This window comes from Orbicella faveolata, unplaced genomic scaffold (assembly GCF_042242905.1).
Source record: "Orbicella faveolata isolate gen_17 unplaced genomic scaffold, um_ofav_v1 contig_2, whole genome shotgun sequence".
NCBI lineage: Eukaryota > Metazoa > Cnidaria > Anthozoa > Scleractinia > Merulinidae > Orbicella > Orbicella faveolata.
Window position 1 is genome coordinate 15,519,197 of NW_028301547.1, and position 24,645 is coordinate 15,543,841.

The 24,645-nt window shown below is 39.0% G+C and overlaps 3 protein-coding genes across 6 annotated transcripts; 2 read left to right on the forward strand and 1 right to left on the reverse strand.

Moving 5' to 3' along the window:
• The first annotated feature begins 57 nt into the window (after window positions 1-57).
• LOC110044426 (uncharacterized) lies at window positions 58-5,099 on the forward strand. 4 transcript variants are annotated; one of them, XM_020749979.2, is made up of 3 exons: window positions 126-197; window positions 338-422; window positions 3,880-5,099. In XM_020749979.2, the coding sequence occupies exon 3, from the start codon at window positions 3,906-3,908 to the stop codon at window positions 4,632-4,634; it is 729 nt and encodes a 242-aa protein (XP_020605638.1). In that variant the 5' UTR covers window positions 126-197; window positions 338-422; window positions 3,880-3,905; the 3' UTR covers window positions 4,635-5,099. The 4 variants fall into 4 exon arrangements, with proteins under 4 accessions (XP_020605645.1, XP_020605638.1, XP_089145968.1 ...); XM_089289842.1 differs by having other exon boundaries at window positions 338-404; XM_020749986.2 differs by lacking the exon at window positions 338-422 and having other exon boundaries at window positions 58-197.
• A 2,552-nt stretch (window positions 5,100-7,651) lies between these two features.
• LOC110044492 (putative E3 ubiquitin-protein ligase UNKL) lies at window positions 7,652-23,765 on the reverse strand. The gene is made up of 13 exons (XM_089289837.1): window positions 23,621-23,765; window positions 23,332-23,541; window positions 22,944-23,212; window positions 22,070-22,205; window positions 20,219-20,336; window positions 19,202-19,286; window positions 18,842-18,891; window positions 18,114-18,329; window positions 17,487-17,564; window positions 11,219-11,602; window positions 10,074-10,403; window positions 9,366-9,527; window positions 7,652-8,205 (listed from the first exon to the last, which is right to left on the reverse strand). Exons 1-13 carry the CDS (start codon window positions 23,725-23,727, stop codon window positions 8,029-8,031), a joined length of 2,322 nt encoding a protein of 773 aa, XP_089145963.1. The 5' UTR covers window positions 23,728-23,765; the 3' UTR covers window positions 7,652-8,028.
• LOC149112109 (uncharacterized) lies at window positions 16,315-16,917 on the forward strand. The gene has a single exon (XM_089288793.1). It carries the CDS (start codon window positions 16,315-16,317, stop codon window positions 16,915-16,917), a length of 603 nt encoding a protein of 200 aa, XP_089144919.1.
• Window positions 23,766-24,645: the final 880 nt, after the last annotated feature.

Genomic DNA, 24,645 nt, shown 5'->3' on the forward strand with positions numbered 1-24,645 from the left:
GCGTGGATTTTTAAAACTGAAATAGAGCAAATATATAGAGGGCGTCTTTATACGTCAGCGAAAATTATTGCACGTGTTTGTATTTCATATGCGTATCCGACTCCCTCGACTGGCGCCGCTGACCTATCAAAGCTGACTCTGACTGGAGGCCAGACTGGAGACATTTCACATGAGCAACTAGAAGAATAGTTGAAAATGTAAGTTTACTGTAATTCCAAAGGTTTGGTGTTTGTTTTAAACAGTTTGCGCCAGTGTTGTGACTTGATGTGATACATAGCTAACTTGCTTCACTTTTTTACCCCCCTCCCCACTTCTCCCCATTTTTTGCTCACCCCAGGCGCGCTCCCTCGATCGCTAGTTCGATCTCTCCTCCTGGAAAAGCAAAGGAAACGGCTGCTACGCAGGCTAGTATCCATACGAAGGTAGGCTTAAGTTAATCTGTACAGTTTGATTTAACAAACACTAGACTAAATAGTAAGACAGGGCGTAATGTTGCATCAGCGTGATCAGTGATCCAAGATCACTCGGATCATGGTGCATCAAAGGAACCGGCTCCTTATGACCTATGATTCTAGTGGTCTTGGATCACTGATCCTGATTCAGATCACCCCCTAAGAAAAAGATCAACCCCCTGCCAACCCCCTAAGAAAAAGATCAAAGGTTTTCAAGACCCCTCAGAAAAAAGGTAATTAACCTTGTCAGAAAATCTCAAAAGCGTCCTCGTGACCTTCAGAAATTTTCGACTTATTCGTTATACCCCTCGGTAAATTACGCCTACGGACCATGACCTTAAGAAATTTCGACCTTCCCTTTTACCCTATCAGAAAATTTCGTCAACAGCGGAGGAGGGGGTGGATAAAAAATGGAATGGCCCATACAGATGTAAACAGTGCAAGTGATAGTGCGAGCTGACGTGTTGGAATATGCAAATTGTTGCATGAGCAGCATAATTTTGAGGGTTTCTTGTGTACCAATCAGAGCGTTCATCAGAGTTTATTCTGTGATATTAGAGGTGCATTAAGTGACAAACTTGCAGCGCAACTTTTAAGCTCATTTAGCCTGCAGTGTAGGTGTTTTCCGTGGTTTCATGAGTTGTCGGTATTAGCTGGTGATTGAGTAAATTCGCCACCATGTTGGCTTAGGAAAAGCGTGCGGGGAGGCGGTGGGGGCAGAAGGTGGGGAAAAAACATCTGCCCACACGGGCTATGGAAACATGAAACACCCCCTAATCAGTTATGGTTCACTGATCTTCCGGAAATGATCAACCAGTTTGTGAAAATGAACTAAAAGCTAAGATTCACTTCCCATTAAAATCAAAAACACATGCAGAGTCCAAATGATGCCAAACATCAGTGAGAATATGACATGTGAAGTTTTGAAAAGTTGGCAAACAAAGCCATTCTTCGTCTGAGAATCTTTCAAGTCACTGAAACGGCAGGATTGATTTTGGAGTTGTACTAGCCAAAATATGCAGTTAAGCTGGTTACGCCATTTGTGCATGATTCTCTGCGATTTTCTAATCGTGTCTCCAACCCACTCTGACAGGAAATTTTGCATCTTACCAACACATCTTTCACAAGCACACTGATTTAAGCAGCAAACATACCTTTGAAACAAACAATTTTTTTTTTGGAAGAGGGGAGAATTTGCTGCCTAATCTGGTTTTACTGTACATTCTGTGCTAGTGAAGAGTGATCCAGATGTGAATCCCTTGCACTAACAACAGTAACAATTATTTGCGTAAGAAACGCAAAAATGTCTGCAGTGCATTACAGAGTTTCAATAATGTTTCATAGTGGTGTTAATCCATGATGACTTGATTGTCTGTGTGACTCCAATATATCGATTTACAGTTTATTGGTAGGCATCAATCTATTAGCTCCATGCTGCACCAATCACAGACTCTGTTCCTTTACAAATGGCATCTCTCAAACAAACAATGAATGCTGGCAGGCATATTTTTCCTTCCCCTCCTCCTCTCCTGCTCCCTTACTCCTCTTTCAGCCTCACTCCTACTCCCAAGGACACTTTTTCGTCTCTCCCTAGACCTCTTCCAAGTTTAAATCCAAGATGGTGCTCAGTTTGTCAAATGTACTCACTCGCCAAAATACGCCTGTATTGCAGGCTACGCTCATTTGGATACCCCCACATTAAAGTTTATTTCAAGATAAGTGTGTTCACAATATAGTCACTTGTTTTCCATTGCGACCTGCTACATTTTTAGTTCCCATATAGTATGACATACAGAAATTAAAAGGAGCTGAAAGACTCTTTCTTATTGTCTGAAGTCTGGGATGTGTTATTCTAGAAAATCTTTGTACTCTCCTCATGAAAGGTTGTTTGGTTTGAACCCCTCAACTCCCAAGAAATTCTAATTCAGCATCATAATTCCTGGGGCGTGGGGGAACTCCCATGTAAAAAGGATTAGGGTGCTTGTCTGAGATTTCGAAAAAGAACCCCAGGGAGGTACCAAGATCCTGTTTTGTGGGCATGGCTTGAAATTTTTTTTTTTTACCCCTAAGAGGAACCAATTCTGGGCCAAAATTAAAATTCAGTTGATTATCAAATATCTCTTTTCATTTTTTTTTTTTCCAGCTCATTATACCCTAAAATTTACCATAAAAGCTCCTGTTGTGGACCTTTTGGGGCTGAATACCCTAAGAGGTACCAAAGCTGCCTTTTTAACCCCTAAAAAGTATGACAAGCACCCTCATCCTTTTTATACTCGACTTAAATTTTTTTGGATCATGTTTACTGTAGGCCAGCACTGTCAACCAATATATTGACTGACACTGGGTCGATACGTGGATCAAGTATTGCTTGACACTTGGCTGATACACGGCCAATATATCAGCCAACAGTTGGTCAAGTTATGGTTGAGTATCAGTTGAATGCTGATCAAATTTGGGTCCTTACTTGACCAACACTTGACTGGCAAACATATTGGCTGATGTATGGACTGATACTCGATGGATACCCAACCCTACACTCAACTATGTCTTATACTCAACCGACACTTGACTGACTGTTGGCTGATACATTGGTTGTGTATTGGCTCGGGGTTGACGGCTACTGTATCGACCGACTGTTGGTTGTTTTATTGGTGGATAGTGTCAGCTAACACTACCTACAGTTAACACAATCTAATTTTTTGGCCCATGAGAACCCCACCCCATGTACACTTGGGAGGTAAGGGTATGGGAAGCAGGAGAGCAGGGTATGGGAAGTGAGAGGTTCTGACCCCCACCCCGCCCCTTAAGCATAAGCCAGCATTAGCTGCAGCAGGCACTTGCTCTACGCATGTTCAGAAACCATTATTAAAACTGAACCCATGCACACAATGAAAATGGAGCCAGGATTTTCTGGTTCTGGTCTTTTACTTTATCCAGAGCACTGGGCTTTCAGTCACTGCTGACCAAATACATGCAGGCTCTGGGGATGAGATTGGTCTGTCAAGTGATGGATTCACATCATAGTTAAGAGAGGGAGAGGATGTGAAAAGTGTAAGAGTTGTTCAAGCTGTACCTGGGAGTAACAATTCTGATCTGAAAGGGGTTCCATATTGATAGCAAGAGACTGCTCTGAGTTTCCTTTTCAATTTAATCATTGAAGCACTTCAGGCAACTGATCCTGAAACAATAGTAAATCCCTATGGTACGCCATGGTCCAAATGATCTGAGATCATAAAGCCTGATCCAGATCATCCCTTAGGAATGCAACCTAACATGCAACCTCTTCATCATTGTCAACTCCAGTTTCTCAACTGGGAAATTATAGGGTTTGAGATGTTGAATTTAATCATATTCAAATTCAAGACAAGAAATTGGAAATCATTTGCAAAAAGTTCATGTATGTAATTCACTTTGTTGAAATTTTCAGAGTTTCTACTGAATCCCAAGCTTCACATGGCATTTGAGCAGTTATTAAAGGCACTGAACACCCTTTTTGAGTGCTATAATGGATTAAAACTGTCACTGGCAAGCCTTTCTACTAAAGTCTTCAACACTAGGGAGGGTGCTAGAGATCAAGCAGCAAAAATTAATATTTTTGGCACTGAAACAAGATGGAATCTTTCCTTCTACCTAAAAACTCTGAAGCGTATGAGCACTGCCATGGAACAAGCAGACTTCAAGAAGGGCAACACGCAAGCCAGTAGCGCTCATGACACACTGACAGCTCTGAATGATGAAGTCCAAGCAGATGGCATGCTTAAAGCACTGGAAGCTGTAGTAGCTGAACGTCAAAAGCAAGAAGAGAACAAGAGGGAAAGCAGCAATGCTGTGGATAGCACCATCGAGAGAGCACTCCAAGGAGCAAGCACACTTGTAAAGGATATCACTTGGGGTTTACTTGGTTACATCAAAGAAGAGATGCATAAAGCTTTAAATGACGGGGAACTTTTCATTAATGCAGATGTGTTGAAGCAAGAAGTCGAAAAAGTCAAAGAAACAATAGCCCAGGTAAAGAGTGCAGGCAATGAGAATATTTTGGCACTTGGTAATATTATTTCCATGATGGAAGAGCTGAGTAAGGATGGAAAATGTGACGAGGCTTTATTGAAGTCTCTGAAGTCAAATGCTGAAGCCCTCAGCAAATCTTGCGATGAGAAATTACCAAGCGTGAGTCCAGAGTAGACTCCAGAGTGAGTAATTTTAGCACGACAGGTGCTCTTTACCTTTGACTACTTGGTTCTGATGACGATGATGATTGGTTGTGTTCTGATTTCAACTGCTGCCGTCAGTATGTGTAGCTAGTCCACCAATATTTTGTACTTACTTTGTAACATTATTTTTAAATTTAAAGTTTTCATTAGAAATTAACCGCTAGTAACGTTTTATTTTTATTTTTTTATATTTTATTCTTAATTTATTATTCAACTATGCTGTACATAGCCCACAAATATTTTTCACGTTATTTATTAAATTTAAAAAAAATTCTCACTAGAAATTAATAACTAGTAATTTTATATTGTTGTTGTTGTTTTTGTATTGAGTGTTATTTTTGATGTTTATTATTTCTTTTTTATTGTCAACACCTAATTAGTGTAAATTACACTAGAACATTATTGTACATTAATAAAGTCAATCTTGCAGTCAAAACTTGCACATTTCTCTTCATGTTAGCTTTGGAAATTTTTCACAGTTTCAGGAACCATTTTCAGGAAACATTTGACAGTGGTTTTCTAAACAGCCATGCAGAAATGTTAGGTATGGGTGCATAACTGTCAAAACTGCTGCACAGCTGTGACAAGGTGTGTCATAGGGTTAAGCTGAAACAGGACGAGTGATGGAAACCTTTTAAGGCTCATAAAAAAAGTCACTACATTCAGGAAGAAAGACGTAAAAAATATTGGAGGTAAAGTGTAGGGAATTTCTTTTTCTCGACAGCACAAATTTTCTCTATGTCGGTGTGTGATACAGCACACTATCTTCTGGCTTTGAGAGCTTTTACCAAAATCTGTACTCCCTTGAAACTTGTGGTCACCATGGACAGTTTTTAAAACAACTGCCTTCAGCACTGTGCTTAGATAACTTCCTTTCCATCCTTGCAGCAGGAGAACGAAATGGCCATGCAACTGGTTGATGGTTAAAGAAAAACCACATGAAGTTGGCGTCTTTAAGACCAATATTCAACCTATTAGCCCCCAAATGAGTTTTTTAATGTTGTTGTGATTTTAGCATTTCAGAAGTAAATACAATTTAGGGTGTGGTGATTAGTTTTGTTCTGAAATTGCGTTAAATTAAGCTTACAATCAGTTAAGGTGGCCGAAGACAGATTTTGAATGCATTTTTGCTGATGCAATTCAGTGCATGCACACGGATTGCAAAAAACAAACATGCTGTCAATAGAGAGATCATTTTATTTACTCAACACCCACATTATTTGTGCTATTTTTCTCTATAATTGAATGCAGTGTTGATGGTTTTAGTCTTTTATTACAAAGATATGTTAGAAAAGGTAACGATGCAAAGAACCTTGCAATTCTCAGCTTTTTCTTTGTTACTGAAAGAATCCAGTTAAATGCAGCGCATGCATAGTAACAAAATTGCAATTGAATGAAAAATTGGACTCTTGGAAATACGCTTATTTCTCGAGAACCACTCATTAGAATTTCACGAAATTTGGCTTGAAAATACTTTAAGAAATAAGTAACTGGAGTGTTGAAAATAATTGAACGTTAACAAAGGAAATTCTAGATATTCCAGTGAACCTTCAACAAGGGATAATTAAAGATTTCTGTTTAATTATTAGCAAAATGGTGTTAACTTGTGAGAATCGTTACAAGCTTGTTGCATGCAAATTACAAAGAAAACCTAATGACTAGATTTTCTACAAAATAAACAAAACCGATTTTAAAGGCCTGTTTATATTTATTCATGTTGCCAAGCCATTGGCATATATGTCCGCTTCACCATCAACAGTGTTGTTAACTTGCTTGCTGCCATTTTTGACGACCGAGGGATCAAAGATTTTAGAGAAAAAGGTGACTGAAACACAGGTATCAAAAACTGTGTTCAGCCACCTTAAGCCATGCTTATAGCTTGCAGAGACTTTCGTGATTTTATTTCTCAGCTTTCTCCTTAGTGTTACTTTCGATTAAGAAGATATACGGTCATACATCAAACACTCAAGACAGTGTTTGACCACATTTCCAAAACACCCCAAATTTCGTCAAAAATACTCCACTTCAAATGGTATTTTCAACTCTCTTCTCAGTGTTTGGAAATACAGTCATACATGGTCTTTCATGTTTCATTTCTCATTTCTGAAAACCAGGGATATTTCTGTGGTAACTATTCTTATCATGTCATAGTAATACTGGACAGGAATCTTCTCTAGTGGGATTACTGGTATGAGACAGGAGTATTGAAGAGGGCAAGGGATTAGTGACATGAAATAGACCAGATACCAAGTACCCTATGGCAACACTATATATTTTGAGCAACTTAATTGATTTCCTTCCTTGTTTGTATAGAGTTTTAGGAATGTGTTAATATTTAAAAATCTGAACTTGAAACATAATGTAGTTGGAAACAGCCATGCAGTTTTTCCCATTCTCCCAAACATACACTGCATGGTATAACCATTTCTCTATGCATAATAAACAGTATACTAAAAGTAAAAGGTAGAGTAACTTGTATTAGGTGAAAGAGGTTACTCACCTTGAGTAGGGTGCAAAAGAAACCCTAGAATAATTTTAAAACATCTACAAGTACCAATATGATAAATAAATTTCTCAAATATTATGACCTGTTCAAATTGAGAGATCATTACATAACATTGTTAATCTCTTCACAGAGATGTCCTCCTCTTTCTAACACAACTCACACCCCAAAAATTACCAATTTTGTATTCCCCTACTATATGAATATGTCTAGTCACCAGTTAAATGAAGCAGAGACAACATTCTAAAATAAAGAGGAAGTATAAAAATCAGCGATAGTAAAATGGAATGATGTTTCAATAACTCCATGTCATCATTATTAGGTTGGAGTCATCAAAACGTTCAATTTCACTATCGCTGATTTGCATTCTCCAATGTTTTGCAAAACTGAAGTAAGTAAGAACAACAACAAAAAAATAAATGAGAAGAACAAGGACAGGGATAAGGTAAGAAGTGTGTCAAAGGATTTGAATCCCACAACTGTGATTCGTTGTGACCTGACAGCTGTTTAATTTCTTTGTTTCAGTCTGCCATTGCAATGGACAACTTATATTTGACATTTATTCTGGAATCCTTAGAATAAGAAGTGCTGATAAATACACTGAATAATGTACATCCAGCACAAAATGCTTCGACCTCCAAGTTCACAATAAATTCATTACTTGAAAGGAAATAATAATATTAATAATAATAATTTGACGATGAAACAAGCATTCGTAATCCCTAAGAAATATTCTTTGAATAATATATGCATTATAATTATACCTTAAAAGCTAAATTCATAGATTTTTAAACATCATATCAAGTCCTAACAGGGAATTGAAAACAGGCTAAACGCTGCCTAACTGCAATATATTACGTCCTCAAATAGGTATATTTATCAAGGTTTTTTGTGCAATTTGAACATGACATGTTGGGCATTCCAATCTCTGTGAAGCACAGGCCTCACACATCGTACAATGTAAACATGGCGCTGTCATAACACATCTCTGTTGTTCTTCACAAAGACTGCAAATTAAAGCTACTCTACTGTACATCACCTGAAAAAGAAAATAAAAGGAATCTGTACATTTAAATATTAAAATTATTCACAAATAGTCTACATACTATATGTTTGTACATGATATGACTGTCCCGGGTTGCAATTCTCAGAGATACCATCAACATTGTAGTTCTTTTTGTTTACATACTTGGTGGTCCTAGTCAACATAGCGATATAAGAGAAAGTCTAAAGAGAGATGTGGTTCTGGTGGATAGCATCTAATGCTGACTTCATGTTTCAAGTGAGTGTACACAAGGAATCAAACATGGCAACCTTTCTATAAAACTCTGCCCCTGCAATAATTGGGTTAATGTGCTGTGATGTTGCAAAACTTGTAGTTTGAAATTGACACTTGAAGCTAAACAGACTCAATGGCTAATAGGCCATGTTTGATATATCAATATTCTAACACAGCTCCGAGGCTTTTGGGAAAGACGCCTATATTTGGTGTTGTTTTCTTTCTATCCAAGTGTCCTTTGGGAATTGAGGGACAAGAGAAACTTAGAAAGTTTGAAATTTTGACCTGAAAGCCTCAGAGCCATGTTAGAATATTGATGTATAGAACATGGCCTATTCCTTCTAAGAGATGTGCCTACAGGGAATCAGCTGTATTCATTCAGGGAATCGTAGTTGTATTCATCAAGACAAATATCCAGTCCAAGATGATGAGTACAACTACCATGATTTCCTGCAGGCATATCTCATACAGGGAATGGCCCATTAATGTGATTTGACCCACTCTTTTTGCAGAAAAAGCAAAACAATAATTGTTAGGAAATTGTCTCTCATTGATACCTTTAATTTCTCAGAGCTCAATACATCACCAGAGTTGTGACTAAACCAGAATTTTAGTCATCAAGGAAAAAGTTTTGGTCTTATTAACAGTCACAACTATTTCAGGCCCTGGGCCCATGATATTGGTACCAGAATTAAAAATCCAGTTAACTCTGAAACCTTTGTAGGTTTATAAAAGTTGTACATATATTTATTTTTCAAGTAGAACACTTCAATTACTTAGACGCAGACTGCGGAAGAGTAAAAACTTCAACACAGTGTATTTTTGACGTGTTACGATTCCTAATGACTGTGCAAACCTAGACAGATCATTGAAAGTCAAGTTATCTGCTTAAGGTTTTACCTGTTGTCATGACCACCTACCTGATTTAATTTGTCTAAATCTGAACTAAGCTGTCGATGAATCTGTTTCATTTTTAACAGTGGTAGATCCCTTATGTCTTCCACTGTGTTTAGTATGTGAAGGTGAGGGTCACCTTTAATTTCTTCAATTTCTTGTTTTAAGCTTGCCATTTGAGATTCAACCTATAACAGAAGCATCATATCAACAGAGTTTCTACATGTTTCCTTTCTTTCTTTATAGAACTCCACTTTCTTGAGAACTGTTTTTATTTTTCAACACAAATGTTTAAATTAAGTTTGAATTGGTTTTAAATTAACAAGGTTCCTGACCTTTACAAAACTACATTTGTACAAAAAATTACAAAACAAAAAATGTCTGCATTTTCTCCAAAAACATCCTTAACTTCATCCTGAATTCTTCCTAATAAACCGGTATGTATTTTGTAATATGTAACTTTGGAGAGACAGGTGTTTACATCAGCACAGGAAAGTTGACACATGAGGAGTTGAAACCTTTGTGTTTAGCACTCCCTTGAGAGTATGGAGTTGTCAATAAAGCATCAGTGTAAGTAATCTTTTTATAACCCAGTTGATTTCTCGGACAGATTTATTCATCTTGGATGAAAAATCAAGATGACGTATCATAAAAATCCTGCACAAATTGAGCTCCATTATTTCCCTAAAAAGATAAATCACATGTAAATCTTAAAATTTTATTCATCTGTTTACCTCATCCTTTTTCATAATAGCTTCTAATTTATCTTGTTCTGCTTCTTTTGCCTTTTTAGCTGATTCTTCAGCTTCCTTTTTCCAAGCATCACAAGCCTGCTTGGCTTGAGCCCACGACTCTTCCCATGATGCCAACTTGGTCTTGGCAGCCATGAGATCTTCACTTAGTCGCTGAATTTCACTTGAACTGTTGCTGAGACCCAAGGGAGAGGACAATTGGGGAGAGCCAAGTGATTTGGGTGAATGGAGTTGAGCTGTAAGTGGATCCAGTACAGATGAATGTAGGTTGCTGCCTCTTACTAATGGACTGGCACGGTATGGATTGGAGCCCTATGGAACACACAAAATGCCATGCTGTGACACCAAATAAAGAGTACAAATCAAAACAGTTCCTGACGAAGTGTCGGTACCAAAACCAGCCACACTTGACACTCTGAGCATTCAGAGAAGTCTTAAAAACAATCTAAATCATGGAAACAACAATAACAGCAGCAAAAAATACAACCAAACTAAAAACAAAAAACCCTTGGTTTTGTAAGCCCAAAACAGATTCTAGGTAACTACAGTTTACACTTTTGATTTGCATTTCGAAAGGACACAAATAGAAATTACATGTTTACATACAGTTCAATCTGTTCCAATTTTACGTACTTCTTAACGAGTAGCTTCTATTTTCCTGGCTCTGGTTTTTCTAAAGCTGGATAACACTAGCCGTTTTGGACAAAAGCAAAACAAATATATCCTACAAATGTAAGACAGATTGTGATTTGTCCAGTGGAAAGAATTGCCCAGCCTATGAGAAGCTGGCCCTCATCATCATATTACTTTATTATTAATAAATCAATTTGAAGTTTCTCTCCATCTGACAACAAAAGTGACTTGCAGATTAAGTATTGTGCTATAGTCCCATTAATTTGTAGCAGAAAGTCTCTCAGCTAATGTGCATTTATTATATATAATGTAATGCACAGTTCTTTTAAAACCAGTGATCTTACACAAATTTCCTCCTGGTTTATTGTATTGTGGGGCATTTTTCAGTACCAAATAATAAAAAAAAAATACTATTGATTATTAATGGTGCAACACAGGTCACATCTAAAAAGTCCTAAATAGTAAATAATATAAAAATGTTCTTAAAGCATTACCTTTTGTCCAGACATTAACTGTGACGTAGAGCTATAAGAAGAAGAAAACTGTCCTAATGGTGAGGTGGGTGACTGTGTGAATGGTTGGGGTAAGCCTGCTTCAGCAGATCCCGGAATTGTAACAGGTGCTGAGCACATTGGAGTAATGTTCAGTGCTGACAAGGAATCTCCTAGCGTTGATGACACTGGAGAGGCATTATTAAGCTCCTTCTCTAATTCAGTGACATCAAAGTCATCAAGGTTAAGGTCGTCTAGTGCACTCTCTACCACAGACTCTACTGTGTCAGCTGCAGGATAGAATGGCGGAGCATTGGCAGATACCGAGGAGAGATTTGATGAGGCAGAACTGGAAATGGAAAATGGCTGTCTTGTTCCAACTATGTTCTGGAATGAATGGGAAAAAATCACCAAGCTTAAGCTTTCACAGCAGGACAACAAGGAGGGTACTGTCTTGATTTATCTGGTGGATAGCGTTGTCCACCTTTTGACCAACTGGCCAGGTGTGTTGATTTTACCCCTCTAGCCAAGATGACTAAGACAGATTCCGCTTTACCCATTGACGCCTGAATGAAATTGCCCGTGACCCACCCCTAACTCCCTGGTGTTTTGTGAAATATTTCAGAGCGAGCAAAAGCAAGAAAATAAACCATATGCGCAGTAACCACAGACACAAGATCAGGTTTCAAGACATTGTTTATTTAAAGTTGAATAAATGAAGAGTCAAAATATTAAAAAATATTAGCAAAAAGAACTCAACCTAATGTGTAAAACTGATGAGAAAACAAGAAATTATATTATTTCTTTACTGTGTGACAAAATGTCCCACAGAAGCTGAGAAAATTGACTTTGCGAAAATAAGTTAATTATTGACTTTGGAGGACAAAAACAAAACCAAATAAAACAAAATTGAATTCTTGTACTATAATGGCTAACATTTGAGAAAACAACAAAAAATAAAAGCGAAGAACTCATGTAAAAATCAATCTGAAAACAAGAAATCGAATAATTTCTTCGCCATGCGACAAAATATTACAGTGCTGTGAAAGAAGGATGAAAGTCGTAAATCAAAAAGACGACAAAAACAAGCCAATTATTTTGAGATCAGTCATATTTCAACTGTGTTAAATCAGTGGCCATTTAGTTCCTTTCTCAGTTGTTCTGTAGTAGCTGAATAAGACTCCAAAAAATATTTGAACAAAGCGAATAAACTAAATAAACAAAGCGCCTGGAGGTCGCCATAAATTAAATATTCAGAAATCCAGTGTGCAAGTTACTGTTCACTTTTAAAACCTAAAATTCCCAAATACAGGGAACCAAATGAAAGAAATGCGAAAGGAAGCTCAATAACAATAAATTTTCATTCAAGCTGAGGCGAAGAAACCTATTTAAAAGCACAAAATTGTTCAAAATTTCACAGACGTGCTTCGCTGCATGACTGCATGTTCAAATTATTCTTCACGCTAACATGAAAGCTTGAGTTTTTGCCGACTGCTTTTGCAGTCATTTTAACGCCCATGGCTTTACCAATCGTTCCAAAAGTTGAATTCAACTTTGAAGTAATAATGTACATTACCACGTTTGTTCTGAAGTCCGAAAAGCTGCTTTAAACCTGCGATCTGTCATCAAAACTTACTTGAAGGTGCTCCGATCTTCATGTTTTCTCAGCGGTTGTAGGAAGAAACACTTCTTCACCAGAAAGTTTTGAGGACTCTGTACTCCTTGATCCTCCATTCTGAGGCCACTTGAACATTGATTTGTATTTTTCCTTTCTATTTTAAAGCCCAAAGCAGTAATTTATCCGTGTTAGGAATGAAAACAAGACCTTGGAAGTTTTCAGATTTGGCCTGCAACGCACCATGATTACCTGCACTTTTCGAGCGCGCGATTTTAAGAAGAAAAACTGTCTTTCTAGGACCCCTAAAGTCCTCTAAAAATATGCTCAGAAAGTCCATTCTGACTGATTTATTTGTCCTCAAGAACAATACAACAATAGGAGAACCAAAAAATCTTCAGCAAGGGTAGGAAAGGCAATTGTCCCCACGTGCTTTTTTTTCGGGCAGTTATGGGTGGCACAGGGAAATGGAGGAGTTTTTCGCACAGGCAGTTACAGACCGCACAGGCATCAATGGGCTAAAGTTGAGCAATAAGGGTAAAAATTATTTACCAAAAGTCTATTCATAGGACAGTAACATTTTGAATACTATTTGAAACATCTTACTGTAATTGAACTCTCTAAGTGACCCCACAATTAAATTCTCAAGCATTCTTTAGAAAGTTAATGCCCAAACTAAATGTAAACTTTATGTGCAAAGTATAGTTAACCACAAGAACTTATTATTACTGTCTATCGATATGTCTCAGCCACAGAGATGCTATTCTGTTATTGTATAAGTGCATTACGAACATGCCAAGGAACTTGATACCATAAACAATGGACACTACTAGCTATGTTGTCTTGGTATCCTTATCAACAATTAAGGCTCATGTCAATGGTATTAATCCTATCCATTACTATTGTGTGCTCATCTTACGTTATCAGTTTTACTATCTGTTGCATATCCGGTCTCAACAAACAGTACTCAGGAACATGTTATGCTACACCAGTCTTTGCACAAGCAGCACGCTAGGCACGTCAGCTATTTTTTCCTTGGCTAGTGTACAGTGTTTCCTCAAGATCCCTCAGCCTTGGCCACAGTCCCCTCACATCACTGCAAACGACTGGTGGACGGACTTCATTCCTGGTTGGAGGCCTGGAATATCTACCTTCAAACAGTCCTTCACCACTTCCCTCTCCTCGCCCCTGACCTCCTTGCACACCAGGACCAGATATGTAAGTTCAGCAGGAAATTTAGAGCATCCACATGGATTATGCATGATACTGCCTTCCGCTACATGGCTGCTTCCAACCCATCGTTGTCTTGGGAAAAAATAAACAACCAACGCTACAATGACATCTTAAAAGAGGAAACGCTCCCTTCGGCATCACTTGTCACTCCTACAGCCATCGCACCATCAATTGCCCCCCTCGTTCCCAGGCCAACCAGTCCTTTCATCGCTCCCCAGCCCACGCTCCACCATTTACCACTAGTTCAACCTCCTCCCAACCCAGCACACCTAAGCCATCCATCACCATCCCGCAGGCCACCCTCTCAGTCCCTTCACCAAACCTCACCTGATGTGATTTCAACCCTTGTTTCTGCCATCGCGTCAACTGCCAATTTCTGCACATGTGCAGAGCCAAGGTTGCGGTGGAACCCATCCCAGTACCCAGTGCCGTAAAGGAGTCTAACAACGTGCCATCCAGTCTTCCCCACCTTTCTCCATCAACCCCTGTTTGCATCCCCAACCTGGCTCAAGAGCTTATGGATCACCCTGACCGTCAATTTGCTTCAGATCTAGTCTATGATCTCCAGTTTGGCTGTTGCCTTGGCTGTAAGGGTCCACACTAACACAGAATCACCCCGAATTTAAAATCTACTTTCCTTCACCCCAATGCAGTCACTGAGGTGCTGATGAAAGAGGTTAGTAGAGGCCACACAGCAGGCCCCTTCTCATCTCCTCCCCTTCCAACCCTTCAGTGCTCACCTTTAGGCCTTGTTCCCAAAAAGGATGGCTCCTGGCGTATTATCATGGATCTCTCTTCCCCTCGTGGTTCGTCCATCAACGATTTTATCTCTAAAGAGGATTACACCTCACACTATACTACCTTTGATCACGCCCTAGCCTTAGTATCCTCATTTGGCACTGGTGCTCTCATGGCTAAGCTTGACCTTGAGCATGCTTTTCATCTCTGTCCTGTGTCCCCCAGTGACTGGGACTTCCTTAGCATGCACTGGCAAGGCAAATTCTATGTGGATCTCCGCCTGCCTTTTGGGCTCCGTTCCTCGCCGTTCCTATTTAACCGTTTAACTGATGCCTTTGAGTGGATACTTAAGCACAATTACGCTATCTCTGCCCTCATGTACTACCTCGATGATTACTTAACCGTAGGTCCTCCATCGTCACCACTATGCGCATCTCAAGTCGACTTCATGGTTAAAACTGCTGACCACCTGGGCATTCCCTTGGCCCCCAACAAGCTGGAGGGTCCAACCTCTCGTCTGGTGTTCCTTGGCATATTGATTGATTCCAATCTCATGGAATGCTCCTTACCTCCTGATAAACTCTCAGAGCTCATGACTGAACTTCATACCTGGTCTTCTCAGAAAAAGTGTGTTAAAAGAGAACTTCTCTCCCTTATTGGTAAACTTAACTTAGCCTGTCAAATCATCCCAGCTTGTCACATATTCCTACAGTGCTTGATTGACCCTTTTGGTCAAGATCTCCTGATCTTGAGCTCTTCACCAATGTATCTGGAGGTTTTGGTTTTGGCATCTACTTTCAAGGTCAATGGCTGAACAGTTCCTGGCCCTCCAACCTGTCTGATCGCTCCATCCAGTGGAAGGAGCTCTACCCCATAGCTCTTGCCTGCCTCCTGTGGGGTCCACTTTGGAGGGGAAAGAAACTGCTATTCCACTGTGATAACCAATCAGTCATGGACATTTGGGCAAAGGGTTCTTCTCATGACACCCTCCTTATGCACCTTGTTCATTCAATCTTCTTTTGCGCTGCATCCCACCAATTCTCCGTTTTTGTCTCTCACATTCAAGGTACAGACAATTCAATTGCTGATGCTTTGTCCCATTTTCAGATGCTCCAGTTCCGTCAACTCACCCAGCAGGCAGATTTGGAACCCACGACTCTGCCTCCCTCAGCGCCGAACCTCTGGTAGGTCGCCTAGCCTTTCTGCAGTTCCAAACCATTGCACCTTCCACACGTCGCACCTACTATGCTGGAATTCGCAGGTATACTACCTTTCGTTGTTCAAGGCAATGGAACCCCTTCCCTGCATCAGAGTTACAACTATGTTATTTTGCCTCTTGAGTCTCTGATCAAGTCAGCTTCCCAACCATTAAGCTGTATCTGGCTGGTATCCGGTTTGCCCACATCAAAAACAGCCTTGCAGACCCGTTTGCAGATGCCCCCTTCGTTGTTTACTTCTACGAGGCATCAAACAGACAATTGGACTCTCCTCTTGCCACCGTCTACCTTTCACCATGTCAGTCATGCGCCAACTAGAAGGAGCTTTGGCAGATGACCCTCAAATCGCATCGCAGGACAAACTCATGCTCTGGTCAGCCTTTACTCTGGCCTTCTTTGCCTTCTTACGTTCGAGCAAGTTCACCTCACCATCTTCAGTTCACTTCAACCCGCTGGTACACCTGTCCTGCTCAGATATCAGTTTTACCTCTGCAGGCTCCTTATCATTGCAACTAAAATCATCCAAAACTGATCCCTTCCGCATGGGCTGTTCCATTATGATCGTTCCTTCTGGCCGTTCAGTCTGTGCAGTACAGGCAATGCGCCGTTACCTGGCTCACCAGCTTTCAGGCAATTCCACCCCGCTTTATTTCTTCTCAACAGGGCAATTTCTCACCAGGGACAAAGTAACCTCAATTCTGCGCCTCCAGTTTCAATGCTTGGGTTTTGCCACAGAGTCCTATGCATCCCACAGTTTCCAAATTGGGGCTGCAACTACTGCTGCAGAGGCCAGCTTGCCCCCTTGGCTTATCCAAACCCTTGGCCGTTGGTCCACCAATTGCTACAGCCAATACATCAGGACACCTGCTTCAATACTCCAAGCTAGCCGCCACCCATAGTACTCCACTACAAACTTTGGATCAAACCACAGGACAATGTAGACCTTGTTAAAGTTGCACTAATATTTGTCACTAGGTACCTGGCAGTATTTGGGGCATAATTTGGGTGCACACCTTCCACTTAGCTATCGCCTGTGTCAAGCTGAGTGGGTCCCTTACCCCACCTTATTCTTAGCTACCTAAGCAGCTAGGTTGGGGAGCTTCGTTCTCTGGGTGAGTGCACTATCACCCCAATTCATTCACTGGGTGTGTCCATCAACTGCCCAAGTTTCTGCTTTGGGGTTTGTGTCTGCTAACCGCCCCACGTTGTGTTGATGCTTTGGGGTTTGAGTCTGCTAACCGCTCCACTTTGTTTGTAGGGTGTGTCCGCTAACCACCCAATTACCTGTCCAGGGTGTGTCGCTACCACCCACTCTCGCTGCTATCCCAGGGAGCACCCAGTGTCCATGGTCCCATTTACTGCCAGATTTGTCTTGTTTTTTTTGTTCATACAATATTATTAGAGAACGAGTTGTTGTTAATTAATCATTGTAACATGACTTGGAAGGAACTCAGTATAGATAGAATACCTGCTTTCTTCTGGCTTTCTCCATATCATCTAAAGTTGGATCATTTTCAATGGACAAAAGCTGTTTTCTTAGGTAGGCCTGGAATCAAAAATAGTTTTATGGAAACCGTGAAATAAACATTTGCGATCATAAAATAATTTGATATATGCTCTTAAATATCTAATGGTGTCTAGAGCCTTCAGACAAGCAAAATTATTAAGAATGCTGACAATGCAGACATTCAAGTAAAACAACAACTTTGATTTAACAATTGCTAGAAATCTGTCACAGTTATTGGGGTAATTTGGTTCTTTCTCCCCCCCCATGGTGACAGAAACAATCCAAGTATTATTGTTTACACAACCAAACTGCTTTTAACAGTGGTCTTGTTTGGAGTAGTAATAATAGACAATTGGACTGAACCCTTGAACTACTGTTATTCTTTTAATTGCAAGCTTTCGCTGATCTGCGGCATCATCAGGGAATGTAAAGAAAATAATCCACTGTGTGCAATATAAAAAGAATGGAAATAGAAATTATCACTCCTGGAAAGTAGACAGTTGTGGAGTAACTTTAACATAAAAAGTGTGAATTATGCATTTTCCCAATAAAGCAATACCTGAATAAAATAATAGTTTCTCTACTGACCTGCTGTTCATCTTCTCTACTCCCACTTCGTTCAGAACGCTCCGAGCCAGGTGCTTTTGGATACATACTACAAGGAGTGGATGGTTCACTTGAGTATGACCCTCCTGATGATGTTGACATGGATCGTGTGGGCTTGCTGATTGACTGTGCTAAACTTGATACCAAACCAACTCCATTATCAACAGGACTAAGAGGTGATGAAGGCATTGAATAAAACTGAACAAACAGGACAAAACAAACTGTAGTTAGTTGAAAACGTTTCTAGTCACTCTACAAACAATAGGTAAGTTTCTGTCATGCAAACTACGACTCCGAGTAACAGAGCGACAGGCTATGTCATTCCCTGTCTTATGAAGGAGGATAGTAATTCCAGTGGTTAGTGATGCCAATCACAGTAGCAGAGAGTAAACAATAATTCTATATTTATGCCTTCCAACACACATCTTGAAATATTCCAGGCTCCTCTCCTTGACCAATACTGGGGGGTGGAGAGACTTTTGATCAAGATAATGAAATCAAAACAGTTTTGTGTTTATCTTTTAATGAGTGCTTATCCCAAACTGATCATGAGAACCATCCCATCTCTACCATGAGTGCTTCTGGTACCATTGGATGCATAAGGCCTTACTGCCAAGTCTATAACACCTTATCTATTCAGAAAAGACCTTTCCAAGGCTTGTGCAAGCAGTGGATATTCCCCACTATGACTGTGTGTTAAAGTTACATACCTGGCTAAAACTTTGTTCACCATTAGCTTCTCTGGAGGCAACTGTGTCCTCTGCAGAAAATGAAAATTTTCTCAAAACTGTCTTCAATATGCATACTGTGTCCTCTGCATTAAGTGAAATTATCAAAAATACCTTCAATATATTCATTGGGCATTTGATTCAGCTGACTTGACATTATTGAAGAAATTTCCTTCCTACACCAATTCAAGAACCCCAAACTGCCAGAGGATAGTTTCAGTGCAGTGGTCACTAAAGCTAATTTTGTTGACCAATAAGGCCACGAGTGTACAGAAAAAGATTTACTCATATTATAAAGTAGGGCAAAATGCACATGGAGTTGAATCATCAACAAATACTTACGATCTACGTGAGCAAAAGCACAGAAGGGTCCTCTGGGGCAGTATCCAGTCTGTTGCATATCATTACACTTTGTTGACTTGTATATCTGGCAAACGAACACAACAATAGACACACACTGAAATAACTCAGCATAATGAAGACTAAAGAAACAAACCAGTGGGGCCAGAAATTACCAGTATACATAAAGAACAGGACACCTATATGTAAGTCAACTACAGGTATAATATGTCTAAAAGTGTTTGAACAAGGAAATTGAATTTCTCAGCATCTTTTATTTCCTGCACAGTGGTTATTGTGTTTTGAATTAAGTCAGAGTTAGATTCTCTCAAGTAAACACATTCTGCTTAAAAAGGACAACCATGTCAAATTGTCATTTTGTCATCTCATATGATGACATTAAATGTCAGGTGCAAAAATCTTGTGGAAGTATTGCTCTGACTTTAAACAAACACTCACAGTTCTTTTTTGGGGATAGAGAATGACTTTTTTATTTTAGCTTACTAACCAAATGGCTAGTGACTGCTTTAGTCAACAAAAATTTTTTATCCGCCAAAACTGTCATATATTTTCGTTTTACCAACAAGGAACTGGAAAATAGTCAAGTCATTTTAACTACTGAATTTGCAGAATCTGAGAAATATTTTAAATCTTGCTGTATTCAGAAATTATCAAGAATGTTCCTCACTCACTCATTGTATATTAACATGAATTCCTAAGGAGCATTATCATGGGGTATCTAATGGTAGAATGTATGAAAACAGATAACTTTACAAACAACAGAAGAAAAATCAACATATTTGATTTGTTTATGAGTTATTTTAAATAAATTTGATCATTTTAATGTTGCACAATAACTTTGGTAGTTACAGTCTACTGCTTTTATTCTCTGATGTTAGTTATGAATATTTATCAAAGGTGTACATTACCAGAACCTTGCTAGTCAGATACTGTTAGTTGCAAGTCCTGCAGTTTACTCAACATAACATTTCAAGACCTAAGCTTGACAATGCTGCATACCTCAGGATGAAATTGCTGCTCTGTTCTTGTATGACAATATGGGCAATTATCTCCACTCTCACAATTTGTTGGCTCACCCCATTCATCACCATGCTTAACATGAGGACAAGGAGTTGATCTGCAAATGACATAAAGCAAATTGAAGAAAAACACTGAACTTAAAAAGCAATCAGCTTTTAATGGAATTCTCTAAACACTTGACCAATAAGCCTGAGTTTCTATGAGCAAATAGACTGGATACTGCTGAGACTATTACTCCTAGAAAATAAAAACAAGTCTCTTACTAATCAGACAATTATTACCTTAGTACACACTATGTGAGATAACAGTCAGAAACCTAAAAGCAATCATGTTTCATCACTGAATATACAACAACCAAGAAGCCAAAATTATTCACAGATTTTTCAGCAGGACATGTTGAGTGTCTACAAACAGATATAAACTATTTCATGTCTTGACAGTGTACAAAACAAACCCATATTTTTTGTTCAAATTTAAGAACTGGTCATGGCACTTAACCTGTTATGGGACTCAAACTGGGTAGTTTGTTTCAAGGTATTCAAAATGGTGTCCCCTTTACTTCGCACCCAAATGTGACTTTCTCTTATCACGATCACAAAATTTAAGCACACACTTTTACATAATGCCTGAATTTGCGCCACTTTTTGAAGCCAAGCAATCTCATTGTTCAAGCACAGAACGAAACAGTTCTTAAGAATTTTGCAAGATTTTTTGTCAATTTAGTGGTTATCATATGGAAACAAGAAAGCATTTATGAAGTGTTTGAACAGAGACAACAGATATCAAGATATTAGTACAATACAATTTATAAACACTTCGAATATTGATCAACAGCTAGTGTATAATGAAGAAAGGAGTGAATATTTATACAGAGGACATTCTTAAACATCTAAAATAGATGATGAATATAGAGCATATCTCCCCATTTTTTTATTTAGGCCCCACTGTTAAAATTCAATGCAGATAATATGTAAAATTACACCTTGTTTTTCATTTTAGTGTGTGGTTGGTGTTGCTGTAAATTGTTAAAAAGTCTTACAGTATTCAAAATGGAAATGATGAGTAAACATGTGAAGCTGCACTACACAATAAAAGGTGCTCAACACATCAAATATATTCTACCACAAGAAAAAGAATGCAACATTTGCATGTGTACCAGCATTTAATATTCCTTCCTCTAGTAGTCAACAGTAACAAAAACTTATCTTCTACCTAAGGATTACCTGCAAAATGCTTTCTCTGAACACAGCATATGAGCATACCACGACAAGGAGAATATGAGATTTTCTCAAACAAATACAACATTCAAGAAGAATTAATGTAGATACTCTACATTTTCTGCAGTGAACACAAGTTCCTCCCCCATCCACACCCCCTTTGCAATCCTAATTAGTCAATTAACTGATATTATTAATTAATCAACTATCAATATTTACATTATAGCAGGTTAGCAGACAATAGCCCCCTAATTCATTTATGCACTCTGCACTAAAATGAAAGTATTGCTCGCATTTGTTAACAAATGCTACATCATAATGCATGCACTAAAGCACAAGAAATATTACAGAACCAGAGAAGATGAAGCTATGTTTTGTTGCAGTATACCTTATTTTGGTCGCTGGAATTTGCATCTGTGATGTTCATATACATAAAAGAAGCACAATGCCAGCACAACTGATTGTGAAATTTTCCATTTCTCATGCCTGCTTTTTCACTTGAATTTATACTTAAATTATCATATTGAATTTTACTTGAATTTATCATAACACACTTGAATTTATTGTAGCATGACCTGTAAGAAATCAGGCTCATAAACTGATGCCGACTTACCTATATCGGAATTTTCTTGGACTGCGTCGGCGATCCCTGGTATTGTGATAATGTGGGCAGGCATATCCTTGTCTGCAAAGTCTTGGTGGTTTTCTGCATGGTTCAGTTTTGTAACTTGACAGGACGTAGTTGGTATCTAAAAACCATTAAACAAGGAAATGTCACTAGAATGTTGCATTTCTTACAAGTTCAAGAGGTTATCAGTTGAATTTATTGTTTACTGCTACTTGTCACAAACACCAATAAAATATTCTGCACACAGGTAAATTTTGATCAAGTCAGACAACCAACACCACAGTACATGCAGTAAAATGGAATTTACTATTTACCAACCAGGACTTAATTCTGCTACAGTGAATGAGAACAACCATAAATATTTGACGGAAATCGAGAACAATATAGGAAATCCTCTCCCTCAGGCAAACTGGGGAAGATTAAAGATTAACAGCGATCAGATTTTAACCGTGAAGACAATAGCAGAATCCATAAATAATGAATAACTCTGTTAGGCCACAACTTTGTTAAACGGAAGAGAAATCTTTCACGACATTAGCGTTTATTATCTTAAAGGAAGCGAATTAGACGCCATGTTTTGAACGAAAATGAAGTTCTAACGGAGAGACGAAAGAAAATCTTATTTACAACGGGATTGTCAAGTAAAATTCTAGAGAACTACGACGCAATTAAACTCTTATCTCTGTTTGGAGGTCGTATCATAGTCTTAAAAGGTTAAACTCATTTGGCAGGCTTTAAAATGCATAACAGCGCGAAATGACAAAAACTGTATCTTTTACGGTTGTGAACAAATCACCAAGAAAGTGTAAATGAGGATACCACTTGTGTACATTGGAGCAACGTACAGTACTGCACAAACCTTGCCAGCGGGGATCTTCTAGAACAGCTTTGTTATTCTCTATTCCTGCCTGACCTACTTCAGTTTCCTCCTTTTCTATGGCTTGTAATTCTCGTATATCATAAACTGGTTGTCTCAGATCGTGAGGTCCATGGGCAAACGCACAGTGTGGACCATTTTTTACACAATATCCTCGAGTATCGGTCTCGTGAACACAGGTTGCAGTTTTGTAGTAACGAAGATGGTAGCGACGTTCCACATCGCCAGCTACACGGTGTAAGTAGGGACAACTGAAAGAGAAAAGCACCTTTATTCAGCAATTGATCGATCATACCACAAATAAACAACCATTACGTCTCAAGTCCGCAAATAAACGAGGCAGATGCAAGAAAAAATCCCTGGTACGTACTCATCACCGGACGGGCAAAGCCCTGACGTTTCATCGTACTGAGTGCAGTAAACATCAGGACTATAATTAAAAGTGCCATCCCTTTTCTTCTTCGGTCTCCTCCTTCTTTGATTCATGAAGTGCCAGTGAAAACAGGTGAAAGGTCTGTGAGCTGTACACTTGTGCTGTAGAAATAGTGGACATTGCTCGACCCGAAACTCCTTCAGGTACCTGGACGATTCGAAACGAAAAAAATTATGACAACACGTATAAGCGGAAGCAAAACACAGAAAATCACAAATACACCTACGTGTAGTGGAAAGGCTTCTCCGGCTGAGTTTGAGAAAAGGCAGCTAATTTATTTTCGGAAGAAATGATGGTACTAGGAGAAGTCATTAGAGAATCGGAAGACGACATGTTGTTTTGGGGACGTGAAAAACCAAACGCGCGCGCACCACAACATAGACAAACCAAGGCATCATGGGAGCTGTACTGAGCTAGTGATTTGATTGGTTTAAGCGTGACACGTGACTCAGTTTTCGGCTCAAGAAAAAACCGGCAAATAGGGCGAAGTATGTAAACAATGCGAAAGACCCGAGACCCAGCAAAAAATATTTTGGATGTTGATTCTATGATTGCCTGTTAAGAAGAGTGCTGAGGTAAATTTTCTTGGCTACAAACTCTTGTATCGATTTTTTTAGAGTAAGTTTTGGTAATAGCAGTCTTCTCAGACTGCTGTTATTTATCGCGTTGAAAGACAACATCAGCTGTTTCAGACAAAACACGGTATTGACCCCCTGGGACAACTGACCCCTAGCGGAACCCCAGATTGACCCGGCCCCCTCTCAGATATCAGAACAGCAGAAGAAAAGAGTTTTACAGACCGTCATAATCATTGACAACGGAATCCAGTTACTTTTCGAAAATCAAATTTCACGTGAAATCAAAATCCATATTTTACAGCGTACCAGTTTGGCTATCCTGTTCACTAGTTTGCACGAAAAACGATGACAATAAATTGTTAGCTGAAATAATCGAGTATTTAAGAGAACTGTCGTGATGGCTCTACAGTAAGTCAGTGATATTCGCTACTTGAAACAACGAGGAGAAGAAGAAACAGCGGATAACAAAGATGAATAAAAATTCAAGCAAAATTACCGGAAATCAAACCTGCATAATTTCGGCCAATTATTTATAAAATACACTTCGCAAAATCAACATACCTGTTCTGATCAACAACAGCCAAATCTGAATCATCTACTGTGAAAATATAATATAACAGCAATCTAATAAGCTGAAAGCGACACAACTACGAGGAGCACACGAGAAAATTTC

Excerpts from the sequence above, each read along its gene's own strand:
- LOC110044426 (XM_020749986.2), top strand. The coding sequence starts at position 3,906 with ATGGCATTTGAGCAGTTATTAAAGGCACTGAACACCCTTTTTGAGTGC.
- LOC149112109 (XM_089288793.1), top strand. The coding sequence starts at position 16,315 with ATGTCAGTCATGCGCCAACTAGAAGGAGCTTTGGCAGATGACCCTCAA.
- LOC110044492 (XM_089289837.1), bottom strand. The coding sequence starts at position 23,727 with ATGTCGTCTTCCGATTCTCTAATGACTTCTCCTAGTACCATCATTTCT. Across the intron at positions 23,213-23,331 it reads CTTTGCCCGTCCGGTGATGA|TTGTCCCTACTTACACCGTG; the intron begins GTACGTACCAGG and ends TTTCTCTTTCAG. Across the intron at positions 22,206-22,943 it reads AGAAGATCCCCGCTGGCAAG|ATACCAACTACGTCCTGTCA; the intron begins GTTTGTGCAGTA and ends AATGGTTTTTAG.